Source organism: Nerophis ophidion, linkage group LG22 (genome assembly GCF_033978795.1).
Source record: "Nerophis ophidion isolate RoL-2023_Sa linkage group LG22, RoL_Noph_v1.0, whole genome shotgun sequence".
In the NCBI taxonomy this organism is placed as follows: Eukaryota; Metazoa; Chordata; class Actinopteri; order Syngnathiformes; family Syngnathidae; genus Nerophis; species Nerophis ophidion.
Genome location: NC_084632.1, coordinates 26462466 through 26486746, shown reverse-complemented (window position 1 = coordinate 26486746; position 24281 = coordinate 26462466). Strand labels below are relative to the sequence as shown.

Here is a 24281-nt window from a genome sequence, read left to right as displayed (position 1 = left end):
AAAAAAATAAAGACAACATCAGTTTTTTTTCTTGTCTTACATTGGCCATAAATTGAACAAACACATTCTGAAAATGTTACAATAAAAATATAGAAAAACATACCGGAAGTGGCAAAGTTTAGATCCATGAAGGAAAGAAGAAAGTGAATTAATTTTTATAAGTGAATAAAGCACATATGCATATTTTAAATTTTATTTTGTATTATTTATTTTTTATTAATTAAGTAACGTTTATGACAACCTTTTTCCAAAACACAATATAGAATGTGAGCTATAACAGTGTAATGCATACATTTATCATTTGTTTTCAAAAATGGTTAGAAAAAAGTGCGACCCCAAAGAGTTCCACAGGGTTCGGTTCTTGGCCCTGCACTCTTCAGCATCCACATGCTGCTGCTAGGTGACATCATACGCACATACGATGTTAGCTTTCACTGTTGGGCTGATGACACCCAATAATACATGCCCTTAAAGCTGCCCAACACGCCGGATTGTAGTCAGCTGGAGTCATGTCTTAATGATATTAAACAATGGATGTGAGCTAACTTTTTGCAACTCAACGCCAAGAAAACGGAAATGCTGATTATCGGTCCTGCTCCACACCGACATTTATTTAATAATACCACCTTAACATTTGACAACCAAACAATTACACAAGGTGACTCGGTAAAGAATCTGGGTATTATCTTTGACCCAACTCTCTCCTTTGAGCCACACATTAAAAGCGTTACTAAAACGGCCTTCTTTCATCTCCGTAATATCGCAAAAATTCGCTCCATTCTGTCCACTAAAGACATTGAGATCATTATCCATGCGTTTGTTACGTCTCGCCTCGATTACTGTAACGTATTATTTTCGGGTCTCCCCATGTCTAGCATTAAAAGATTACAGTTGGTACAAAATGCGGCTGCTAGACTTTTGACAAGAACAAGAAAGTTTGATCATATTACGCCTATACTGGCTCACCTGTCCTGGCTTCCTGTGCACTTAAGATGTGACTTTAAGGTTTTACTACTAACATATAAAATACTACACGCCCCCCCCCACACACACACACATATGCGGTTCTCTCCAAGGTTTCTCATAGTCATTGCCACCGACATCCCACTGAGGTGAGTTTTTCCTTGCCCTTATGTGGGCTCTGTAGCACAGATGTCATTGTGGCTTGTGAAGCCCTATGAGACACTTGTGATTTAGGGCTATATAAATAAACATTGATTGATTGATTTTTATTTTTATATGAGAGTTAATGACATTTATGTCCTGTTTGGTTTTGGGGTATGGTTGAATAACTGTCAGTGTATTGTACACCAGCAACAGAATTGGACTTTGAAATTCTAAAATTCAACATGTACAATGGCCAAGATGGTACAAGCTGGCTAAACATACAACACTAATGTACCGAAAAGACAAAATGTCAACCTTTGTTATGAGGGTTACACTTTTTCCCCTAAAAAAACACAGTATTTTATCTAATTAATGCAACAAACTAATTAGTAAAGCAATTGATAGCTGCAGCCCTACAAAGTAGACATATTATAGCCCTGTGGCACATTTGAAAATGCAAAATACAGATACTGCCATCACCAATGCCTTCAGAAATACTTTTGACCAAGCTTCAAAATGAACACTCATGGTCTGACTGAAAATAGTAAACCACGGGTGTGGTTTAAATGACGTGCTTGTGAACTTGTAAACAAGCCAGCTCTGAAGGGACTGGAGTGGATGCTGTTTGATTTCTTAGTGTGCCTCAGATGCACGTTGCTGGGCTAACGTCTCAGTGGTGTGACTCCAGGGGTGGACTGGTCATTGTGATCACTCATCACCAGGAGTTTTCCTTATTGACCTGTGATTTAGTGTAACAACAAAAAATATTCACTACATATGTAGCAGCAGTTTTCCAGATTTTACCAATTTTACCGATTGTTGCAACCGTCTAAAAATAGGAAACTAATAAGTCATTTCAACAAGCCACTTTCCCGCAATAAAACATCTCACAGCCTCGCCCTTTTGTTGTGAAAAGTGCAGGGTTGCAAAGCCGCAGACCATATCCATGACTGTTTCAGCAAAGCCGGTATTATCCTTTTAAAGTTATTATTATAGTGTGTAAATAAACAGAGAGACTAATGACACACCAAACAAACGTTCTCAAATGTATTCTCATGTACTTAAACCGTCAGACATGACAACTCGGATATCTTTGGGACACTTGAACGTGGTCGACTTAAAAAAAACTACAGTGGTCTTAAAAGGGCCAAAAAGCTAATAAGGCATTTCAGCTGTCATACTAACTTGATAAACAGCACCAGGAGTGAATAACAATGTATAATGTTGACTAAATTGTTTAGTGTGCAATGTGGAGGTCCACTAATCTGATAACACCAAAGTCAGATGGTCCCAATAGGTTTAATTGTGGTGAACATTAATCCACAGATTGCCGTCTGCATCGGTTGCCCTCATTCAATTGTTGATGTACTTGTCATGTAACATACGTCCACAAGATATATGATATTGCTGTTTTTTTTTTTACTGTAGGTGTGCTATTGTTGCTGTGTAGACATTTGTGTTTATCCAATCATTCCGTCTAAACTGCAGTTGCATTGGCAGACATGTGATTCATATTACTCGGATCTTAAATCACTGTTCCATATTGAAAATGAATGAAATTCAAATATTCTGTTCTGGGCCCCACAAAAAACAGCACAATTGTATAATTATATGCTTTTTTAATTAAGAAAAAACTTTGTATAAAAACAATACTATAGAATGTTCTACCAGCAACTACAGTAGTTCTAGTAATAACAGTGGTAACTGAACTTACGAGTATTTTGAGATAAAAGCTGCCTGTGAGCTTTTGTTATGCTTTAAATTGCGAGTATACATTTGAGTTGCAAGCTTTTTGTCTCCATACTTTGATGGATGAATATCTGCTGTTAAAATGTATTTTACTACCCTTGGTTGGCATTATTGACTCATTTAGTGTGGTGCTGATATTGTAAAAGTCATATGCTTGTACTGCTTCCCCATGTCGGTCAACCTTGGTTATGGTTTTTCATGACTTATTTCCTTCATTCACTGAATATCATCCAGTTCTTCTTCTCAGTACTGTCCTTCACACTCCATATCTGCATTTCCATGACAGAAAAAAAACAAGTTATGTGTTCTTAGCTACTAGCTAATGCTAGAACGTGAGATAGATTTGAGATGTTTAGGTTGGAACTTATACGGTTCCATTCGCTACAGTAACTAACAGTAGGAGTTGTACACCAAATTTTTAGTCGCAACGTAATTTATGACAACTAGCTGAGAGACCGCTCGTATCCCGAAAATCATGGGAGTGGGGCATTTGTAACCTGAGGTACCATCTTACATGCTCACACACAAGCTCATGTGCAACATATTTAAGCCCAAGAATGAATACGCTCCACACTCCTCGCAAGTACTTAACGATAACCTATACAATCCAAAATATAAAAAAAATGTAAAGACTCAGAATAAACCAAAGGTTCAACTCAAAGCAACTCACCCGCTATTGCACATGTGTAATTCGATTATTGTTATAGCGTACATATCTTAGAATGTATTGACAACATCTGCCTTGCACAAAATAAATAACCGACTGAACTGAAATAAGACTAGATATATTCCACAAAATAAGCACAATTGCATAAATACAGCAGCCTTGAAGTTTAGGTGCAAGCTAACAGGAGGAAGCATAAGAATAAGTCCAGCATGTGCACCTGCAAATATATTCACTTGATGGCAGCCATGTTTTACAACAAATTTTGCTCAAAATTGAGACATCTGCTTGTTGGTTGCTAACTGGTCAAGGTGTGTCCCAAATGTACTGATTATTCTTAAGTCAATTCCACTTATAAGGTTAAAGTTTAGGGTTTAGTAAAAATGCCAACTTTAGGTTTTGTTACAATCTAGTTACATTATTGACCCCAGTAGGACGAGACAGCTACTTAGTGCACAGAAAGCCTTTGGGGAAATTATGGAATCACCAGTCTTGGAGGATGTTCCAGCAGATGAATGAAAATTATGGAATCACTCAATTCTAAAGAGAACTATGAAATCATTAAAAAGAAACAAACCAAAAAAATACAACACTCCACAATGTATTTGTTGCACCGCCTCTGGCTTTTATAACAGCTTGCAGATTCTGAAGTATGGACTTACCATATTGTCTTGGACCATTTTCTTCAATTTCCAACCAAATTTTGAATGAGATTGAGATCCAGACTATTTGCAAGCCATGACATTGACCTTATGTATCTTTATTTTTGGAACATTTTAAGTTTCAGCTCTATGGCAAAAAGCATTACAATTTTGTCCAAAATATCAACGTACACGTTAGCATTTATTGAAGATGTAATGACAGCTATCTCCCCAGTCCCATCACCTGACATGCAGCCCCATACCATCAATGACTGTGGACTTGGGCACGTTTTCTTCAGGCAGTCGTCTTCATAGATCTCATTGAAACTGCACAAAACCAAAGTCCCAGCATCATCACATTGCTCAACGCAGATAAAAAAATCATCACTCAATATGACTTGACTAGTCATCCATAGTCCACGATTGTTTTTCCTTAGCCCATTGTGGGGGAGGGTAACTTTGTTTTTTTTTGTTTAGGCGTTAATGACGGCTTTGGTTTATATTTTCTGTGTTTCAATCCCATTTCCTTTAGGCAACTTCTTAAAGTTCAGTCACAGACGATGACTATGGTTTTCACCCTTTTGTTTTGCTGTGCATTTTCTGTTTTCCAGACATATTGCTTTAAGTTTTCTGTTTTGACACTTTAATGATTTCTTTGGTCTCCCAATATGCTTGCCTTCTACAACCTTCCCATTTTGTATGAATTTGGTCCAGATCAGTGATGTGCGATACCACTGATTTTCTTTCTTACTGAGTAAAATTTGGGTTTGTATCGGCGATATCGATCTGATACCTATACTGTGTGCACATATACTGTACCTAAGGTTTGAAATTGTCATTACTGCCACAAGTGCTGGGAACGTGTATTACAACTGAGTACCGATGAAGCCCATATGGACCACTGCTAAGAAACAGATAATGTTTGACGGCTCTCTAGGAGTCCGTATGGTTAAGAAACACTTACTACATTTCCATGCACTAAATTAGTCTGATTCCTCAAATAGTTCATTTTTTTGTATTTTCACACTTACATGTGAATTGTAAGTGTCCATGAACACTCTCACTTTTGATCATGTGCCATGTGCCTCCCGTACACTGGGGGGCGTTTACTTCATGTTAGTATGGATAACTGAATTACTTAACCGGTTGACCTACGACGTCACATTAGGATTTGCGGATCCTTACAACTTTTTTTAACTGATGTCTGCTGTAATATTGGCAAATATAACAAATATTATGTCTTTAATGGCTATGCTGATGTTAAATGTTTTTTTTTTTTTTTTTTTTTTTTTTTTTAAATTGATCTCAACTCTGTACACTGCTGCTGGAATTTTAATTTTCCTGAAGGAACTCTCCTGAAGGAATCAATAAAGTACTATCCATCTATCTATCTATCTATCTATCTATCTATCTATCTATCTATCTATCTAAATAGCAGACAGCATCAATAAATTATCTTATGTTGCACTACGGACACGACGCCAAGAATGTATCAGGTCGGATGCAAAGAAAGGCGGCGGAAAATATTTTTCCCGAAGGAATTTCTGGACGAAAATCATGGAAACAAACATTTTGAATGTCTCAAAGATCATTTATAAAGGAATCTGTGGATTGATGGAAGGAGTTTTTAATCCAAAGGAAAAGACTGTTCGTGCCCCGAATGATATCCAGAGAAAGATTACTATTGTTCTGGACTATCTTGCTTGTTGTGCGGAAAGTTCATCCGTTGGCTTGCACAAATGCAGCATGATTGTGTATGCTTTATTATTTGCCTTTATATTACATCTGCTTTATTATCTCTCATCTCATTCGTATTGTGTTCGGTAACCCAAATTAGGATGGCATTATACATTTCCTTAGCTACCTTCTTAAATGAATGTTTTTTTATCTACCAATGATACACTTCAAAATATTCTGTTCTTTAAAATTGTAAAAGCAAATAAGCAGTTTCCTCTTCATTAAAATAATTGTTTTTATTGATTGGTGTATGCCAGAGGTGTGGACTCGAGTCACATGACTTGGACTCGAGTAAAACTCGAGTCATGAATTTGATGACTTTAGACTTGACTTGACAAAATGTAAAAAGACTTGTAACTCGGCTTAGACTTTAACATCAATGACTTGTGACTTCACTTGGACTTGAGCCTTTTGACTTGACATGACTTGCTACTTTCCCCAAATCCAACGATTAAAAAGTTATTCAGGAGCGCTCTGTATCTTCAATTGTGTACGCATGTGTGTGACAGTGTGTGCGCTACCTGTCAGTACAACAGCCAATCAAATTACATCCACGTTATTTTTGTCCCACAGCATTCATCCAATCAAATTGCAGGAAAACCAACAAAGAAGAGCTCTCAAACAACGCGGCAGTGAGGAAAAATGATGCCAAAAATAGTTTTGTTCTGGTATTAAAACTACAACTTGGTCAACAAAAAACGAATTGCCGTATGCAAAAGATGTGGTTCGAAGATTATAGACGGAGACGCAACAACTTCCAACTTCGTTCGACATTTGAAGTTGCACAAAGAAGGGTAAGTTTTGAATGTAAGCTAACGTTTATTGGCTGAGTAACATAACTTTTATTTGCTGTGTAGTTAAATCAGTGAGGCTGTAAACTCACTGCTAACGTTATAACCATAGACATCTTCTAAGTAGACGCAGCATCGACCACTACTGCCTACTGGTGCTGACGAGACGGGGGCGGGGCCGCCATCTTGTAGTGGTGATCCACTCCACTCAGCGCAATTCATTTTGCAGGACCAATGAACTGTCAGCGCATTTTATCTCACTGAATACCACTGAATTTCACGCGCTTTTTTGTCATACATGTAACTATGATAAGGGAAACATGTTTTGGCGTGTTCATAGTTTGCTTAACAGTAATAGAATATTCTTATATGCTATAAGTGACCAGACGTCCAAGATCAAAACTGGGAATAATAATCCTAGAGAAGGGGGAAAAAAAACGGTCAGCTATTTTTAAGTTGTAGAAACAATATGATTAGGTTATATATACACATGTGTATATCCTACATAAACAATGTATGAATATATTGGATATCTATATATCTTACGGACCAATATACTTTATTTCTGTTGCTGCAACAGCAGAGAATTTATTCTGTCTTGACACTTTGTATTGATATTTTGTATTACATTCTTCTCGTAAACGATCATGTTTACAGTGATTGTCTTATATGTATTTTTCATGTATGTTGCTTTGGATAAAAGTGTCTGCCAAATACTTAAAGGCCTACTGAAACTCACTACTACCGACCACGCAGTCTGATAGTTTATACATCAATGATGAAATCTTAACATTGCAACACATGCCAATACGGCCGGTTTAGTTTACTATATTGCAATTTTAAATTTCGCGCGGAAGTATCATGCTAAAACGTTGCGGTATGATGACGCGTGCGGGTGACGTCACACATTGTAGAGGACATTTTCGTCCAGCACCGTTCACAGCTATATGTCGTCTCTTTTCATCGCATAATTACACAGTATTATGGACGTCTGTGTTGCTGAATCGTTTGCAATTTGTTCAATTAATAATGGAGACGTCAAAGAAGAAAGATGTAGGTGGGGAGCAGTGTATTGCGGCAGCCTTTAGCAACACAAACACAGCCTTGTTTGCATTCCCGAAAGATGACGGTGAAGCTTTACTATGGAACAGAGCGGTCAAGTGAACATGGTTCCCTACCACATGTCAACCGGCAGGTTTCGGTGAGAAAATTATGGTAATAAGTCCGCTCTTACCGTAGACATGAGCGTAGAGTTGCGTCGTTCTTCCTGCACCTGTCAAAGAGGCTGCTGCGGACTCTCTAAGCCTCCTCCCGACCGGCCGCCCCCGACCATCAGTTGCTGCTACCGTGGAACAAGCATCAGCTGCCTTCGCCTCATCGAGAAACGTAGCTTCCCTCGGAGACACTGGCGGTCACCACACCCGTGGCCACACCCCTCCGACTTTTAGATTGTACAGGTACAACCATATAATCTCACTAAAACAGTAGTAACACAATAAGCAGATAAGGGATTTTCCAGAATTATCCTAGTAAATTTGTCTAATAACATCTGAATCGCTCTGCTGTTTGGTTTTTTTTTTTTTTTTTTTAGTCCTTCACTCTCACTTTCCTCATCCACAAATCTTTCATCCTCGCTCGAATTAATGGGGAAAATGTCACTTTCTCAGTCCGAATCGCTTTCGCTGCTGGTGGCCATGATTGTAAACAATGTGCGGATGTGAGGAGCTCCACAACCCATGACGTTACGCGCATATCGTCTGCTACAGGCAAGGCTTTTTTATTAGCGACCAAAAGTTGCCAACTTTATTGTCGATGTTCTCCACTAAATCCTTTCAGCAAAAATATCGTGAAATGATCCAGTATGACACATAGAATGGACCTGCTATCCCCGTTTAAATAAGAAAATCTCATTTCAGTAGGCCTTTAAACATATATAAACACCTCAAAGTCTTTATATCAGCTAAAACCACCAATCTGTTTCACTGGATTCAGAATGAAACCAAAGTCTGTCTTACCCAACAATGTTAGTATTTGAATATTGTTACTTGAAGACTTATTCCTGGTTACAATTATACTGTTAAGAGAGTATTGTCCTATATTTTGCCTAAAATGAAAATGCATCATAATCAGTGGCGGCTGGTGAATTTTGGTGGGGCTGAAAATTTGTAGACCTAATACCTGTAGGGGCGTCATCCTCCCCCAGAAGATTTGTTTGTGAATTTAACATACAAGGATCTTTGCTCCTTCTCAACTCAGTGGTAATATTCTGTTCACAAAATACAACCAATAATACGTTAATGTTAAATCTTACTCGTGAAAAGTAATCCCCCGATTCCTATTTTCAACAGTCTGCTCATTTGAGCAGGAAAACGCTGAACACCAGCCCGGCATCTTTGTTTTCTACCTCTTAACTGTCAATTTAGGCTGCTCGCCAGCTCCTCATCACCACTTCAAGATGGCGGGCCAATTGCTCGTGTCACAGCAGCCAATGCTGGGTCTACTTATAAGATGTCTATGGTTATAACGTCATTGCAAACACTACAATCTGTTGCATCCACTGCAGTTCGCTACTTTATTCATACTTTTTGTCAAGTGTTTTTTTTTTTTAAAGCAGGGTTGCATGATTGTACTTACACATAATGGTACGTTAGTGAATGTATCACACAGTAACATAACGTTAGACGGCGGTCAGCAGCACCGCATATTTTAGCCACCTACAAAAAGACAAACATAGTCAATAAAGGCCGGTTAAAATGTATACTATATTAAGAATATGTGTACAAATTTCATAGGGCCCTGACATCTAAAAAGTACAACTCTGTTCATTGTTATGTTCATGTATTTATGTTTTTCATGTGTACGCACACATAAACACACATACAGTATGAGATGAGATCAATGAGATAAGGTAAGAACAGGATGGAAACTGCTGTGGAACTAGTTCAAATGCCATATGCCATGGAAGTACAAACCCCGTTTTCATATGAGTTGGGAAATTGTGTTAAGTGTAAATATAAACAGAATACATCCATCCATCCATTTTCTACCGCTTATTCCCTTTGGGGTCGCGGGGGGCGCTGGTGCCTATCTCAGCTACAATCGGGTGGAAGCCGGGGTACACCCTGGACAAGTCGCCACCTCATCACAGGGCCAACAACAGATAGACAGACAACATTCACACTTACATTCACACAATAGGGACAATTAAGTGTTGCCAATCAACCTATCCCCAGGTGCATGTCTTTGGAGGTGGGAGCAGGGGCGGTTCTAGGCATGCTTATATGAGGGGGCAGTCAGAAATGTGAAGGTATTTGTGTACACATCATGCTCCAGCACTTTTTTTCTGTGCTTATAGTAGCTAAAGGGTCTTTAGCTATGTGTCCAACCCCAACCTGGAGTAGTGGATTGCACTTTGTCAGGCCTCTACCTTCAGACCTGTCCAACTTGGGTGTCCCACCTGAAGACTAAGCTCCTGCTGGTATAGCTCTTACGGTCACTGAGGCACGCAAACCCCCTGACCACAATAAGGTGGCAATCCCTCAGGGGGGGAAACATTAACAGCGCTGCCATATTTCCGACAGCGGAAAAAGAAGCAGGCGTCTCGCACCACAGAATACTCTAGCCATGGTCGTGTGCGGTACCAGGCAGGATTGAATGATCTTAATGTTGTACCAAATGCACGCTTTGGCTGAGATGGTGCGTTGCCATTTAAGTCACTGGGTACATGAGCAGGCTGCATTGGGGGAGCGCTTGTTGGGGGGACAGAGGGAGCTGGTGCAGGAGAAACAGTGCTTGCTGGTGCTCAAGGTGCAGTATTGCTAGCTGCTGTCCCTGATGTACTAGCAGTAGCATCATTGCTACTACTACATGCAGGAGCAGGACTAGACTTTTTAAATGCTCTGAAAAATGGATGCATTACAGAGCATTAACTTTCTCTTTGTGAGCTGCTGGAAGCTGGAGCAGAAAATAAGTAAGCTTGAACAACAACAGAAAAAACCCGCTGTGATTACATGAAGAAAAACAACAACAGTACAGGAGTACAGCCTGGGGCGGGGCTTTACGTAGAGGTCTGTCAGACACAGGTCACTTGTCTTCAGTTTTTCGCATACAGTTGACGTGGGCACTCATCTGGGCACAAAATTCATTCACTCCAATGTATGTGTTGCCCACTTGCTTGTAAATTGATGAAAACGGCTGTGTTTTTGTTTTTAGGTGTCATGGTCATATCAAATGAAACTTATAATTTGTTTATTACAAAATGTAGATGGAAACATTAAAGGTTGACTGTGTAGAATTACAAGAAAAACAACAGAAATAGAATTCCAGCAGTCGATTGCCAGACCGTTGCTAAGTAAAACGGTCCGTTGCTAGGGACTCCACTCTGAACAGAGGACAGCAGAGGAGGACTGCTAAGCAGGATATATACCTTATGTTTCATTTTTACCGTCATTAACAGCATCATAAATGACTTGTAGCTTGTTACAGGGACAGTGGAGGCTCTCTGCCTTCCAAACCACTGCTGCTCAGAGCCTCTGCTGTCACTGCTCTCGTCAAGTTGTAAAAAAAAAAAAAGAAAAAAGAAAAAAGGAACTCCGTAGCACCGGAAGTCCGCGACGATAAACGTGTTTCTGACAAATAAGACTACACAAATACACCCATCCTAACAAGTATATGATAAATGTAAACAACTTTTCATTTTCTTTTACTTTCATACTGCAACAGTGATTGGATGTTTACTGAGGGTGAGGGGTGTGTGCGGGTGTGTGTCCACTGCGCAGCCTGTGGAATGGTGAATAAACGCACAGCGGAGGGAGGGATGAAAGGGAAGCCGACACTACTATATCGTGTGTGTCCCTTTTTTGGCGGATTTTTCCGCTAGTGCAGATAATTTTGTCAACTGGTAATGTAGTAATTTTGTGAGTTTATTAAAATTTGCTTTCTCAAATTTTGATTTGAGGGGGCAATACATTTATTTAAGGGGGCTCTGCCCCCTCTTGCCCCTGCGTAGAGCCGGCCATGGGTGGGAGGAAGCCTGAGTACCCGGAGGGAACCCACGCATTCACGGGGAGAACATGCAAACTCCACACAGAAAGACTCTGAGCTCGTATTGTGGGGCAGACGCACTAACACCTCTGCCACCATGAAGACTAAACGGAATACAATGATTTGCAAATCATTTTCAACCCATATTCAGTTGAATATGCTAGAAAGACGACATATTTGATGTTCAAACTGATAAACATTTTTTTTGCAAATAATAACTTTAGAATTTGATGCCACCAACACGTGACAAATAAGTTGGGAAAGGTGGCAATAAATACTGATAAAGTTGAGGAATGCTCATCAAACACTTAAAGCCTGCACTTACAGGTGTGCAGGCTAATTGGGAACTGTTGGGTGCCATGATTGGGTATAAAAGCAGCTTCCATGAAATGCTAAGTAATTCACAAACAAGGATGGGGTGAGGGTCACCACTTTGTAAGCCAATTGTTTAACAGTTTTAGAACAACATTTCTCAACGAGCTATTGCAAGGAATTTAGGGATTTTACCATCTACGGTCCGTAAAATCATCAAAAAGTTCAGAGAAGTTCAGAGCGATGATATTTCGTTGTTCTTTGAACCTGTTCATTGCAATAATGACAATAAAACTCTATTCTATTACGGACTTTTGATCCCTCAGGCGGTACTGCATTAATAACCGACATCAGTGTGTAAAGGATGTCACCACATGGGCTCAGGAACACTTCATAAAACCACTGTCAGTAACTACAGTTGGTTGCTACATCTGTAAGTGCAAGTTAAAACTCTACTATGCAAAGACAAACCCATTTATCAACAATATCCTGAAACGCCGCCGGCTTGGCTGGGCCCGAGCTCACCTAAGATGGACTGATGCAAAGTGGAAAGGTGTTCTGTGGTATGACGAGTCCACATTTCACATTATATTTGGAAACAGAGGACGTGGTGTTCTCCAGAACAATGAGGAAAATAACCATTCGGATTGTTATAGGTGCAAAGATCAAAAGCCAGCATCTGTGATGGTATGGGCATGTATTAGTGCCCAAGGCATAGGCAACTTACACATCTGTGAAGGCACCATTAATGCTGAAAGGTCCATACAGGTTTTGGATCAACATACATGTATGTTGTCATCCAAGCAACGTTATCATGGATGGCCCTGCTTATTTCAGTAAGACAAGTGTTGCAACAGCGTGGCTTCGTAAAAAATGGTGCGGGTACTTTCCTGGCCCGCCTGCAGTCAACACCTGTCTCCCATCGAAAATGTGTGGCGCATTATGAAGCTTAAAATACGACAGCGGACTGTTGAACGACTGAAGCTCTACATAAAACAAGAATGTGAAAGAATTCCACTTTCAAAGTTTCAACAATTAGTTTCCTCAGTTCCCAAACGTTTATTGAGTGTTGTTAAAGAAAAGGTGATGTAACACAGTGGTGAACATGTCCTTTTCCCAACTACTTTGGCATGTGCTGCAGCCATGAAATTCTAAGTTAATTATTTGCAAAAAAAATAAAGTCTTTGAGTTTGAACATCAAATATCTTGTCTTTGTAGTGCATTCAATTGAATATGGGTTGAAAAGGATTTGAAAATCATTGTATTCCGTTTATATTTACATCCAACACAATTTCCAAACTCATATGGAAACGGGGTTTATACAATGTTAACACTTTAGTGCAAATAAGTACAGTTGCACTTGTTTTTTCAAATGTGTTTATTCTTTGGTATGACTCCGGCCGAGTCATACCAAAGACTATAAAAAAAATGGGACCTATTGCCTCCCTGTTTGGCACTCAGCATCAAGGGTTGGAATTGGAGGTTGAATCACCATAAATGATTCATGAGCGCGGCACCGCTGCTGCCCACTGCTCCCATCACTTCCCGGGGGTGATCAAGGAGATGAGTCAAATGCAGAGGACACCTAGTGTGTGTGTGACAATCATTGGTACTTTAACTTAAGTGGGAATGCTGGTGCCAGCAACTTACACAGTGGTTTGTAAACATTCATATATAATAATCAGGATCTCAATTGTATATAAACTTAAGGGGGGCTTGATAAAAATGTGGTTCCCTACGGGGTTATGACAGAAGTTAATTGAACCACTGGGTACCGGGTAATATAGCTTACATATGGGTTTAATTTTTTTGTGCCTACATTTTTTTTTAACCGTAACTTAAAACTGCAGATCCAATTCTGGGCCTGAGGAAAATGAAACTCAATTTAGTTTTGAAGATCCCTCGTCACAATGTTTTCTGTTTTTTACAGTGCCCTTATGGTTGGAGTGTCCGCGCTGAGACCAAAGACTGTAAAATTGGGAAGTGCAATGTCATCACAATTTTTTTTATAATAAATACATACAGCGTTTTAAAAGCATACATAATCTGTCTAAATATATTAGTCTGTGGTTAAAAGGACTTGAAATGACTCGAAACTCAAAATGGAGGACTTGAGACTTGACTTGAGACTTTACAGTTTTGACTTTGGACTTGCCTGTTTTGACTCGGGACTTGACTTGAGACTTGAGGTCAAAGACTTGAGACTTACTTGTGACTTGCAAAACAATGACTTGGTCCCACCTCTGGCTAAATGCTTCCGGGTTGTATCCCGCGCGTTGTGACTGGCACATGCACCTCCAGTCTCTGGCCGCACACACCTCCACACCAGTGACCTGCGGTGAGGTTCATGGCTGGTGAGGCACTGAATTCATCACAGTCAGATTTATGAACATATGAACCCTATTGAGTATCTTATTCACCATTTGATTGGCAGCAGTTAACGGGTTATGTTTTAAAGCTCATACCAGCATTCTTCCCTGCTTGGCACTCAGCATCAAGGGTTGGAATTGGGGGTTATCCATCCATCCATCCACATTTCTACTGCTTATTCCCTTTCGGGGTCGCGGGGGGCGCTGACGCCTATCTCAGCTACAATCGGGCGGAAGGCAGAGTACACCCTGGACAAGTCGCCATCTCATCGCAGGGCCAACACAGATAGACAGACAACATTCACACTCACATTCACACACTAGGGCCAATTTAGTGTTGCCAATCAACCTATCCCCAGGTGCACGTCTTTGGAAGTGGGAGGAAGCCGGAGTACCCGGAGGGAACCCACGCAGTCACGGGGGGAACATGCAAACTCCACACAGAAAGATCCCGAGCCTGGATTTGAACCCAGGACTGCAGGAACTTCGTATTGTGAGGCAGACGCACTAACCCCTCTGCCACCGGGTTAAATCACCAAAAATGATTCCTGGCCGCTGCTGCTCACTGCTCCCCTGACCTCCCAGGGGGTGAACAATGAGATAAGTCAAATGCAGAGGACAAATTTAACCACACCTAGTGTGTGTGTGACAATCGTTGGTACTTTAACTTAATGTAGCAGGTACTTTAGCTAGTATAGTAGAAGTTCTCAATATTTGGGCTAATCAAAAGTCTAGATTACGACTCAGAGAGAGTAGGACAGACACAATTAAATACTTTAAATGATACTGGTGGTATTTAAACATGTACAGTGCAACAACTAGTGGACAGACATTAATAGTAATGGCCATTCAAAACAAAAGAAAAAAACAGAAAGGAATCTCAACAAACAATAATGGTTTTCATCCATCCATTTCCTACCGCTTATTCCCTTTGGGGTCACGGGGGGTGCTGGCGCCTATCTCAGCTACAATCGGGCGGAAGGCGGGGTACACCCCAGACAAGTCGCCACCTCATCGCAGACAATGTTGGTTTAGTTCAGGTAATTCATAAAAAGTAATATCAAAAGTTCTTCAAGTTTATAGGAGCCATATGAGACTGATCGCAGTCCATATGTAACATTTGCAGTTCATACAGCCACTCGGGTTGGCGTTGACGATATGGCAGTTTGTAGTGAAAGTTCAGTTTATGGGCAGGTTGTGTATGAGGTAGTGCAAACGGCCGCAGAGCAATGAAGTGCGAGGCAAGGGGTTTGGCTGTAAGCCGCCTACCGGCTCGACCAGAGAAGGTGGAGTTCAGGGGTTGAGGAGGTGGAGATCCTTGGGCTCGGGCTCGAGGCCTATCTACAGCTCGCCATCCAAGACTTAGGGACCTGGCGTACGTAAACACAGGACCCGGAGTTCAATCAATGTGCGCACATAAATATCAACATTAAGTTGATCTATTGTTCGAACTTCAATAAATAAATTACACTTATTATTATAATTATTAGCGATAATACTGCTAACATTAACAATATTAAATGATCACATGTATGTACAAAATAACAAACACGACAGTACAGCGTTGTCACTATGACAGATGTAACCGCGCTCCAGCGGCCGTGTTTATTCATTGACTTTACTGTAGCATAAAAATGCAGATGGCCTTAAAACGCCACAATACTCAGTCACCATATTTAAGTACCCAAAATAAAGGTTTGACATAAATATAAATTCAATCGGATCAGAAACATTGGAGGAAACAGGATTAAAACCCGATGCTGACCGCCTATAGAAAATACATGGGTACGGCTAGTAGATACTATTAGCAAACCAATTCACTTACCAACTCGGCTTAATATCTCAACATCGACGCAACTCGGCCCTGATGGTCGGCATCTATAAGTTTACAATTAGTTGTAAAATGTTGGACGGTTGTTTTTACGATATGCAGGCAAACGACAACTTTAAAACATACCGGCTTCAGAAGTCCCCAGGCCTAGCCAAGTAGTGAAAGAATGATCTCTGGTATGACTAGCACCCTCTACCACCAGGAGGCCGGAGAACAGGTCCCTCACATGGTGCGTCGTCGCAGCCGTTTTATGATTGCCCAGCACAAGAAATATGTTACACACATACAGTTGTTTACAAAATACACTGTACATTATATACCTCAGCTAACTAAACTATGGAAATGTATAATATAATTCATATAGCAATACGGTCTCACTGCACAGCAGTCAGCAGTTAGCCGAATCATTGCGCAATCCACAGGGAGGCTCAACTGGCTGTGACTCACCGCAAGTCTCTTCTCAGTATTTGAACGGCAAATGTAAAATTTAGCTATTTTGAATAAAAATATTCTAAAACTGCTGAAGTTAAATGGAAAAAAACTTTATAGTATAATCACTGGATAAATACAACAATTTAACTATTTTTTTTCCGTTTTACATTTTTTATCTTTCCATGATGCACGTGAGGCACCGCCTCACCTGCCTCCCCTGACTGCACGTTACTGCTCCACACCTCCTTGAGGGATATGGTTTCCAATCGCATAAGCCAGGTGTGTTAGTCTGACTTTTCAAAAACGATCATATTAAGGTGTTTCCATTGGTAACCGGAGTCTTATTGAAAGCCAAATAGGACTCATTTAAGGACACGTACCGACTGATTTAGACAAGATCTCAATTACTTAGTTACTTTACGCCGTGATCCTGATAATGATATACATTATCTCAAATAACTAAAGTCTTGTTATTTTGATTTGAGAATCGATATTAAAGCATAAATAATTGGTATCAGCGATACTCCTATTTCAGTATCGAGTTGCACATCTAAACTACATCAATAATGTTTAAAGGCCTACTGAAATGGGATTTTCTTATTTAAAAGGGGATAGCAGGTCCATTCTATGTGTCATACTTGATCATTTCGCGATATTGCTATATTTTTGCTGAAAGGATTTAGTAGAGAACATCCACGATAAAGTTCGCAACTTTTGGTGCTAAGAGAAAAGCCCTGCCTCTACCGGAAGTCGCAGACGATGACGTTACCCGTGTGATGGCTCCTCACATATTCACATATTCGGACCGAGAAAACGACAATTTCCCCATTAATTTGAGCGAGGATGAAAGATTTGTGTTTGAGGATATTGATAGCGACAGACTAGAAAAAAAAAAAACAAGTAAAAAAAAAAAACGCGATTGCATTGGGGCGGATTCCGATGTTTTTAGACACATTTACTAGGTTAATTCTGGGAAATCCCTTATCTTTCTATTGTGTTGCTAGAGTTTTAGTGAGTTAAATAATACCTGATAGTTGGAAGGGTGTGTCCACGGGTGTTTTGACGCGCAACACAGTATTTTATTAATTGTAACAAATTGCAAAAGATTCAGCAACACAGATGTCCAAAATACTGTATAATTATGCCGTTAAAGCAGACGACATTTAGCTGTGGGTGTGCGCAGCGCTCATACTTCCTAAAAACCTGTGACGTATTGCGTACACATCATTACACGACGTTTCGAAGACGAAACTCCCGGGAAATTTAAAATTGTATTTTAGTAAACTAAAAAGGCCGTATTGGCATGTGTTGCAATGTTAATATTTCATCATTGATATATAAACTATCCGATTGCGTGGTGGGTAGTAGTGGGTTTCAGTAGACTTTTAAGGGGCACACCTATACTGCAAAGATTTAGTAATGTGATTTGCGATTTGCTTACCATATGGCATAAAAGTTATTTTTCTGTCAGCAATACTATAGACATTATTATTATGAGTTTTATTTTACAAATCAATCAGATTGCGTTATGAAGAGACTTCAGTGTGAACTCTCCTGCGTTCCAGTCACATAATGGTGAATAATGATGATGCTTGTTGTAGGCTTCAACTTTATCCACTGAAATAGAGGTATACAAAATAAATAGTTGACAAATTAGAAGAAACAGGCAAAAATAATGTTTTAGGGAACTCACGTCAATCAATGTTTCACCTCTGATCACTTGGGTTTTTGAGCATGACACTTCCCCTTTGCTCCTGATGTGTCGTGGTTAAGGCCTTGCATGGCAGCTCCCACCATCAGTGTGTGAATGTTAGTGTGAACGGGTGATTGTGGAAATAGTGTCAAAGCTCTTTGAGTACCTTGAAGGTAGAAACACGCTATACAACTATAACCCATTTAACATTTTATAATCTTCTCTACGGTTCAGAAAATGTTGATTTTGATTGCACAAATCCTTGAAATTGCCACAAATGCGGCAGTACTAAGACGATTAGAATTGAAGCATGTTTACTTCTCTAAACACTGCAGGACATGTGACATCAAGAGGCCATGTCTGTATTCAGGTCAGTTTGCATTCACATTTGAGTTTGGGAAAAATGTTTTCAATATGAATGACTACATAAAAAGGTCAGATTTGACAAAAAATAAATCTGAATAGGCTATCATACCTTCCAGTGTTGTGAACGCACTGAAGTAGCCTTAACGCTGCTGTGGTCTGGCGGGACCTTGTTAAGCGACTAAATTTTCAGTATAGTAATGCGGGCGTTACTGATGGAACGGATTTGATTGGATAATAAGCACTGCGGAAGGGTCTTCAAATGACTTACAATTAGTGGAGTCCCAATACTAATATTTTGGTACTGGTACTAAAATTATTTTGATACTTTTTGGTACTTTTCAATACTTTTCTAAATAAAGGGGACAACAAAAAATGAATATTTGGCTTTATTTCAACCAAAAATCCTGGAGTACATTAAACTTAAGTTTCTTATTGCAAGTTTGTTCTTAAATAAAATTGTGAACATACTAGACATCTTGTATTTTATTAGTAAGTAAGCAAACAAAGGCTCCTAATTAATCTGCTGACGTATGCAGTAACAAATTGTGTTATTTATCATTCTATTATTTTGTCGAAACTATTAAGGACAAGAGGTAGTAAATTAATTATTTATCTACCTACTTTTTCTTTTAACATGTTCAATCTACACTTCTGTTCAAATGTATTAGTCACTTATTCTTCTGTTGTTTGATACTTTACATTAGCTTTGGATGATACCACAATTTGGGGTATTAAGCCGATACCAAGTCATATTCAAAGTCCTCATGTGTCCAGAGACATATTTTCTGAGTTCATAAACATAATATAAATAATAAAAATAAAAAAAACTAAAGATATTGTGATGCCAAAAAACATTGACGTACCATGAATTGATTAACGTGGAGCCCGACTTAAACAAGTTGAAAAACTTATTCGGGTGTTACCATTTAGTGGTCAATTGTACGGAATATGTACTGAACTGTGCAATCTACTAATAAAAGTTTCCATCAATCAATCAATCATAGTAGTATCGACTGTATCATTACAGTGGATGTCAGGTGTAGATCCACCAATGGCGTTTGTTTACATTTTGACACCAGTGAGCTACGGTGTGTAGTGAAGCATGTTTAATCCATCCATGTTTCCAGGGATGATACTTGTAAGAAACATGCTTTATTTGTCACCACGAAGGCGAGGATTAGGGATTTAGAAGTACTTTTCAGAGGCGGTATAGTACAGAATATGATTAATAAGTGTTGCGATACTATACTACGTATAATCATAGTGACTGTGTTATTGTTTATTTAAAAGGGATATTTTTGTTAAAAAAAAAAAAATCACACCAAATTATTTAGGGGGTCTTAAGTATACATTCGGGGGCTTCAGCCCACCCTAAATCGGCCTAACGATGCTAATGCTGACTGAGCAGCGAACAGGCGAGAAAGCCACCTGGAAAATTGTAGAAAAAAGAGGAAAACAGGAAATGGAAAGCAAAGTAAGAGTGCTCGACAGAATATGAAACCAAAATACAGGAATATAAAAAAAAACTCCTGTCATGACTAAATTAACACAAGAAACATACATTTTCACTCATCTGTATAAGGTTTGAGAGTCAGGTTCATGAGTAGGTTTGCTCATGAAGTATCCCAAATTTTCTTTTCTGAATTTTGACATTACATCACATATGCTCAAACCCGCCATCCAAGTTTAATAAATAATGGGTGCACTGATTATGTTGTCTAATCCTGTCAGTCAAACTACATTGAAAATTAACCTTGGCGAATGCAACCATAGTTACATCACATACACGCTATCTAGACTAGAGTAGACTGAGTGACACTCATTGGATAGTGCAGCTTTAATCCTCTCAAAACAATGCTCGATTCCGTGCCATTACAACTGAACTCATTCAGTTATGGGATGCATGGGTTGCAGCAGGTGAGTCTGTAACATTGAATTTGAATTATTTGTGTTTGACTCAACATTTAAAACGACCCCAAAAGGGACAAGCGGTAGTAAGTGGATGGATGGATGATGTGGATTTTACTCCCCGTAAATCAAATCTATAGAGATTGATTTGGGCGTAGATCCCAGACCCTTTCATCCACTGACACAATGTGGCTGTTTAACATAACAATGGTGTCAAGCAGCTTATGACTGGCTCGGAAAGCAGCTTTAACAGTATTTTGATACTTGTTTAAAAGGCGTGTGCTCGGAGGCGTGTTTTTTATTAGTTTGTCCTTGTAACCGGTCCGACAGCGTTTTAAGTCACCTGAGAGAAGACGAGACGAAACTGCATGAGCTCAAAGTCCTTACCGCTTGTCTTTTCCCTCGCTCCGAGGCGGGTGTAGTACGTTTTTCCTTGTTGATTAAGTTTTTTACTCTTTTTTTTAATTTTGCCGTGTGGAAAAGCCAGGCTGGTGTTTTGTGTGCGTCAGGTGGCCCCGTTTGGAGGCGGCAGACAATCCCCGGACAGACGCTAACATTTGGAACAACACTGACAGTCATCGACTCAAGCCTCGGGGAGCTGCGCCATGCCTGTGCGACAGAAAGGTACATTATCTTGTTCCGACTTTAGCTTATACATTTATGAAAAGTAATGGGTTTGCACCTTTCAAAGGTGATTCGAGAAACTTACCGTAATGTTACTGCTAGTGTTTATTTTGCTCAGAAATGCACTGCCACCATTAAAATTGTATGCGACACAGGTGGAAATGAATTATGTTACTAATTTAGACTTCAACCGTGCCACGAAAAGTACCTATTCACTCAACATATTTCCTATTTGGCTTAGTAATAGTCACCAAGAAAGGCGTTCACTATATATTTTGATTAGTCAGAAGTCTAACTTTTTCCAGTCAATCTGGCCAGTTCATTAGGTACACCTCTTTCAAATAGTCAGATTTTTAAAATCCTGTCCTTTTTTAAAACTAGATATACTTACAGCCACTAATGGGGGGAGATGCAGAACCCTCTGATTGTTTATCATACCTCAGGGCTAGTCAACTAAATTGTTTTGTAGGCCACATTTCCAGAAAGCTAAGGACCAGAGCGGGGAACCTTCTTCCTTCACTATTTTCTATATTCCTGAGAACTAGCATTCTCCAAAGTGGAAACAACATATATATATGTATATATATATATACATACATATATATATATATATATATATATATATATATATGTATATGTATATATATATATATACATATATATATATATGCAGAATGCAGTGTTACAGTGGCTCTGCCGCTGTATAGTAACGGCGGGCCAGCTCTAATGTTAATTTGATATTGCCTCAAGGGCCAAATTTGGCCCGCGGGCCAGAGTTTGACACCCATGGGTTAGTGCATCTGCCTCACAATACGAAGGTCCTGAGTAGTCCTGGGTTCAATCCCGGGCTTGGGATCTTCCTGTGTGGAGTTTATGTTCCCTCCTGGTACTCCGGCTTCCTCCCACCTCCAAAGACATGCACCTGGGGATAGGTTGATTGGCAACACTAAATTGGCCCTAGTGTGTGAATGTCAGTGTGTATGTTGTCTGCCTATCTGTGTTGGCCCTGCGATGAGGTGGCGACTTGTCCAGGGTGTACCCCGCCTTCCACCCGATTGTAGCTGAGATAGGCGCCAGCACCCCCCGCGACCCCAAAGGGAATAAGCTGTAGAAAATGGATGGATGGATATATATATATATATATTAGGGCTGCAACAACTAATCGATTAAAATCCATTCTAAAAATAGTTGGCGATTAATTTAGTCATCGATTCGTAGGATGTATGCAATGCGCATGCACGGAGGATTTTTTTTTTTTTTTTCATTATTATAATTTTTTCCCCCCTAAACCTTTATTTATAAACTGCAACTAGGACTGGGCAATATTGGCTTTTATTAATATCGCAATATTTTTATGCCATATTGAGATATACGATATATATTACGATATTTTGCCTTGGCCTTGAATGAACACTTGATGCATATAATCACAGCAGTATGATGATTCTATGTGTCTACATTAAAACATTCTTCTTCATACTGCATTAATATATGCTCCTTTTTAAACTTTCATGCAGAGAGGGAAATCACAACTGAGTCAATTGACCAAAACTGTATTCATTAAATAATCTTCATTCTCTCACGGGTGACTTTTTTAAATGAAAGAACAAATTAATAGTGTTGCCACCTTTTTGTAGTAACACTTCTGCTGCATACTTTGCATTGATTGATTGATACTTTTATTAGCAGATTGCACAGTACAGTACATATTCCGTACAATTGACCACTAAATGGTAACACCCGAATAAGTTTTTCAACTTGTCTAAGTCGGGGTCCACGTGAATCAATTCATGGTACAAATATATACTATCAGCATAATACAGTCATCACACAGGTTAATCATCATAGTATATACATTGAACAGCATATTACTGTTGTCTGCTGAATATCTTCCCACTTGGAGCCAAACCACCGCCAGATGATGGACCCTCTGCTCTTTATGTTGGGCATTTATTGTTCTTCCTCCATTTGTGATAAGTTTCGCACCATCTCTCTCTCTCTGATCGGCGAGAGCTATGACGCTAGACTCGCGAGAGTATGTGACGTATGTAAGAAGGCGGCTTGTTTTCCGTATGTCAGAATGAGAGACGAGGAGGAGTCAGAGAGAAACGCCTGTTGTGTAAAGCATGCAGCTCAAAGCAACTCGACCTGCCTCAGCTAATGCTAATGTTAGCCCTCGGCGAGAGCGTGTGACGCTACATGCGCAACAGTGTGTGACGTATGTAAGAAGGCGGGATTGTTTTACGTCTCTGTGAGAAGGACAGACGAGAAGGAGGGAAACACGCCAGTAATGTAATGCACGCAGCTTAAAGCAACGGTGTGAGGACATATAATCGAATATTATGATATAGTCATTTTCTATATGGCACAGAGACAAACCTGCGATATATCGCCCAGCCCTAACTGCAACATTTACAAACAGGTGAAAAACAATAATCAAAATAAGTAAAAAAAAAACTGTACAAAACAGCGCCAGGGCAGCGCTGAGCCTACGTCTCATGAGGTGGCAGTGAGCCAGCCAATGATGTGTCATGTGCAGCTCACGTGACCACACCGTATCCTTTGTTTGGAAACATTCGAAAAATGGCGGAGGAAAACAGTACGGATAGTTCAGCGGAGAAACATCTCGAGGTTATAAAAGTGTACGACCTAAGTCGTCAAAAGTGTCGGAACACTTAACGACATTTCCTGCAAAACGAGCAGCATGGACCTCGCGTACGTGGCACGAAGGACAACATTGCTTCGGCAGCACCTGCAGAGGGGCCATGGATGAAGAGAACTCACGGTACGTAACTTTTTTAAGTCCATAGTCCGAGTACATTGATCTGTTGTGGCCGTCTTTCTGTGTTTTTAATATGTTGTTAACGAGGAGATTTTTTTAAGGCAATTAATGGACAGAAATATCTCAGGTTGGTTTCATAATGGATCAATGTAGCCGGACCCAATAAAGCTATATAATATTTGAGTGACGCTTTAGTAAAATAAAAGTTATGAAGGTGCTGGAATATTTCATT

General features: G+C 39.7%; 1 protein-coding gene and 1 long non-coding RNA gene across 11 annotated transcripts in view; one reads left to right on the top strand and one right to left on the bottom strand.

Moving 5' to 3' along the window:
• LOC133540740 (uncharacterized) overlaps window positions 1-21251 on the bottom strand; it is a 61206-nt gene extending 39955 nt beyond the window's left edge. For 2 of the 6 annotated variants that reach the window (XR_009803712.1, XR_009803716.1), the window contains exons 1-2: window positions 21031-21251; window positions 14254-14377 (exon numbers count right to left, since the gene is read on the bottom strand). This is a non-coding gene — a long non-coding RNA (uncharacterized LOC133540740). The remainder of the gene's footprint in view (window positions 1-14253; window positions 14378-21030) is intronic. The other 4 variants (XR_009803715.1, XR_009803717.1, XR_009803713.1 and 1 more) reach the window with 2 other exon arrangements.
• The window catches only part of LOC133540738 (discs large homolog 1-like protein), a 213634-nt gene continuing 210188 nt past the window's right edge, over window positions 20836-24281 (top strand). The window contains exon 1 of one of the 5 annotated variants that reach the window (XM_061883613.1): window positions 20836-21267. In XM_061883613.1, coding sequence (XP_061739597.1) covers window positions 21249-21267 — 19 coding nt within the window. In that variant the 5' untranslated portion in view covers window positions 20836-21248. The remainder of the gene's footprint in view (window positions 21268-24281) is intronic. The other 4 variants (XM_061883614.1, XM_061883615.1, XM_061883616.1 and 1 more) reach the window with 4 other exon arrangements.